Source organism: Halyomorpha halys, unplaced genomic scaffold (assembly GCF_000696795.3).
Source record: "Halyomorpha halys isolate HHAL.00 unplaced genomic scaffold, Hhal_1.1 Scaffold132.1, whole genome shotgun sequence".
Classification (NCBI taxonomy): domain Eukaryota; kingdom Metazoa; phylum Arthropoda; class Insecta; order Hemiptera; family Pentatomidae; genus Halyomorpha; species Halyomorpha halys.
In genome coordinates, this window is record NW_027109437.1 from 140,341 (window position 1) to 142,638 (window position 2,298).

Here is a 2,298-nt window from a genome sequence, read left to right on the forward strand (position 1 = left end):
TTTTTCTGTTAATAATGCCTGTATATGACGAGGTAAGTTGGTTTCTCTAAAAATTTGTATGTTCATTGGGGAAGTATTGTTAGTAATAGTAGTTCCTATCGATCTAGAAAGTATCTCGATAGCAGAGTCGATCTGTTCTTTTGTTTATTAGTTATTATTAATTTAAAAATTGAAATATGAAAAGAAAATGAAAATTGAGAGGAACAAAATACATGTAACAATAATAGATGATAAAGAGGCAAAATATAAGTAAAGTATACCAAGAAATGAATAGAAAAAAAAATTCTGAAAACACTAATAATAATATAGTGAACAAAACTTAATAACGCGGAAAAGGAAAATGGATAAAAGTGGAGAAAATGAGGGGTAAGAGTAAAATAAAGAAAGGGAAAGAAAACAACTGTTAACCAACGTTTCGCACCACTTTCGTCACGGCTGTCAGATTGAAACAGAGCTTTGTTTGATTTTCTTCAGAATCAATTATTAAGTTATTTTCGTTTTACAGTTAGGATTTTATACGCATAGACAATCAAACCAACCCGATTTCATCGTCCACAAAAAACATATGATCCGATTTTGTAACCTAATGTATATGATAGGTTATCAATAACAATCCTTTTAATTTTTTTTTTCGAGAAGTTATTTGTGATGAATTAATTTAGAAAACAAACCTCATGATATATTTTCAATTATATCCAATACCGGTTCAAATTGTATATGTGTTATCTGTTATATGCTTCAAAGAATCATTTTCTATTCAAGGTAAGATATCTAGATAATTTAAATGTCTTGAAGAACATTCCTTTTATTGACTCTAAAGCTACACATCTTAGAAATAAAAAATATGTTCTTATAAGTTTATGATAAATTTTATTAAAGAGAAAATGGTAGCATGAAATTATGTATTAGTAAGAACCAAATCGCTGCATGCACTTGGTTTCGGTTAAGATTAAAACCGTTTTACGTCTTAACCTTAACTTAATTCTGGGCGTAGTCATCCCCCTTCACTTTTCCTGTAAAGGAGAGTAACGGGTGCCATTCCCGTTTCTGACATACGGGAAAATTATCCTTGAGGTCACCAACCTAAACTAAGCACCAATGTGGAGGAAAGTTAGTTTTCATTTCTTTGGGCCACCACAAAAAAAGTCAACACGCACAGGCCGGAATCGAACCGGCGCTCCTGTAGACTCGAGGTTGCTAATTTGGCGCTTTAACACACTCGGCTACTCAACTGTTCATACGATCTAGTTTATGTAGAATTTCAAAGTGATTTATCAGTCCCTAATATCGACAAGATTCCTGATCTAACTGCTTTGATTATTCTGTAGCGACCATGCTGCTATCTATTGGTCACCGATCAATCTTCTGATTGACCGTAGCATACTGACGCAACGCAATCTAGCTATCGCAACGAGAACTACTAAAGTCTCCAGCAAACATATTTTAAGGATATTCATGATCTCTAGTTTAACATGTTAAATGAAAAAACTTATGTTAAATGTAGAAATATTTCCTTCTTTTATTATGTTAAAACGATATAACATATAATATGGTTGAGAGTCTGTTATTAGGTCTGTTAAATGAAGAATGACGTCACGCAACAGACCAGCTGAACTTGTCGCCGTTTTATTTGTTGTGTTAGGTTACTTACTTACGTAGTTTGTGTTTTGTTCATTTGTCTTGTGTTTTGGACTTTTTAAAAAATACAATCAGTAGCCAAACTTTTACATTTCTACTTTTCAATTATTTTAGGCATGTTGTAATAAATTACTGTAATCAAAACTTAGAAGTTGACAATAACATGAAGTTTTGAAAGGAAAGGTTATAAAACAATATTAGATTAATTTTATTAATATATTCTCGTTTGAGAGTGGTTTAGTTTATTTAAAAACAAATTTGATCCTTCTTTTCTCAACTTTATTCTTTTCAAACCTTCCAACGTTTCGACCCTCAGGTCATTCTCAAGGATACCTTCATTTTGATGTCACTTTCTTTTTTAAAATCTTAAACATTCAGGCTAATTGCCTTTGTCCCATATAACTTTTTCTATATAATTCCTTGTAGAAGTGGATTGTAAAAGTTTTAAATTTAAGAAGGAATTATCTAGAAAAAGTTATATGGGACAAAGGCAATTAGCCTGCATTTTTAAGATTTTAAAAAAGAAAATTACATCAAAATGAAGGTATCCTTGAGAATGACCTGAGGGTCGAAACGTTGAAAGGTTTGTAAAGAATAAAGTTGAGAAAAAAAAGATCAAATATGTTTTTAAATAGTTATAAAACAAGTTGCTGAGAAAAT

General features: G+C 31.1%; 1 protein-coding gene across 1 annotated transcript in view; it reads left to right on the forward strand.

Moving 5' to 3' along the window:
- Positions 1-589: 589 nt before the first annotated feature.
- The window catches only part of LOC106678273 (A disintegrin and metalloproteinase with thrombospondin motifs 6), a gene marked incomplete in the record, with an annotated part of 58,456 nt that continues 56,747 nt past the window's right edge, over positions 590-2,298 (forward strand). The window contains 1 exon segment of the mRNA XM_067047606.1: positions 590-762. Coding sequence (XP_066903707.1) covers positions 675-762 — 88 coding nt within the window.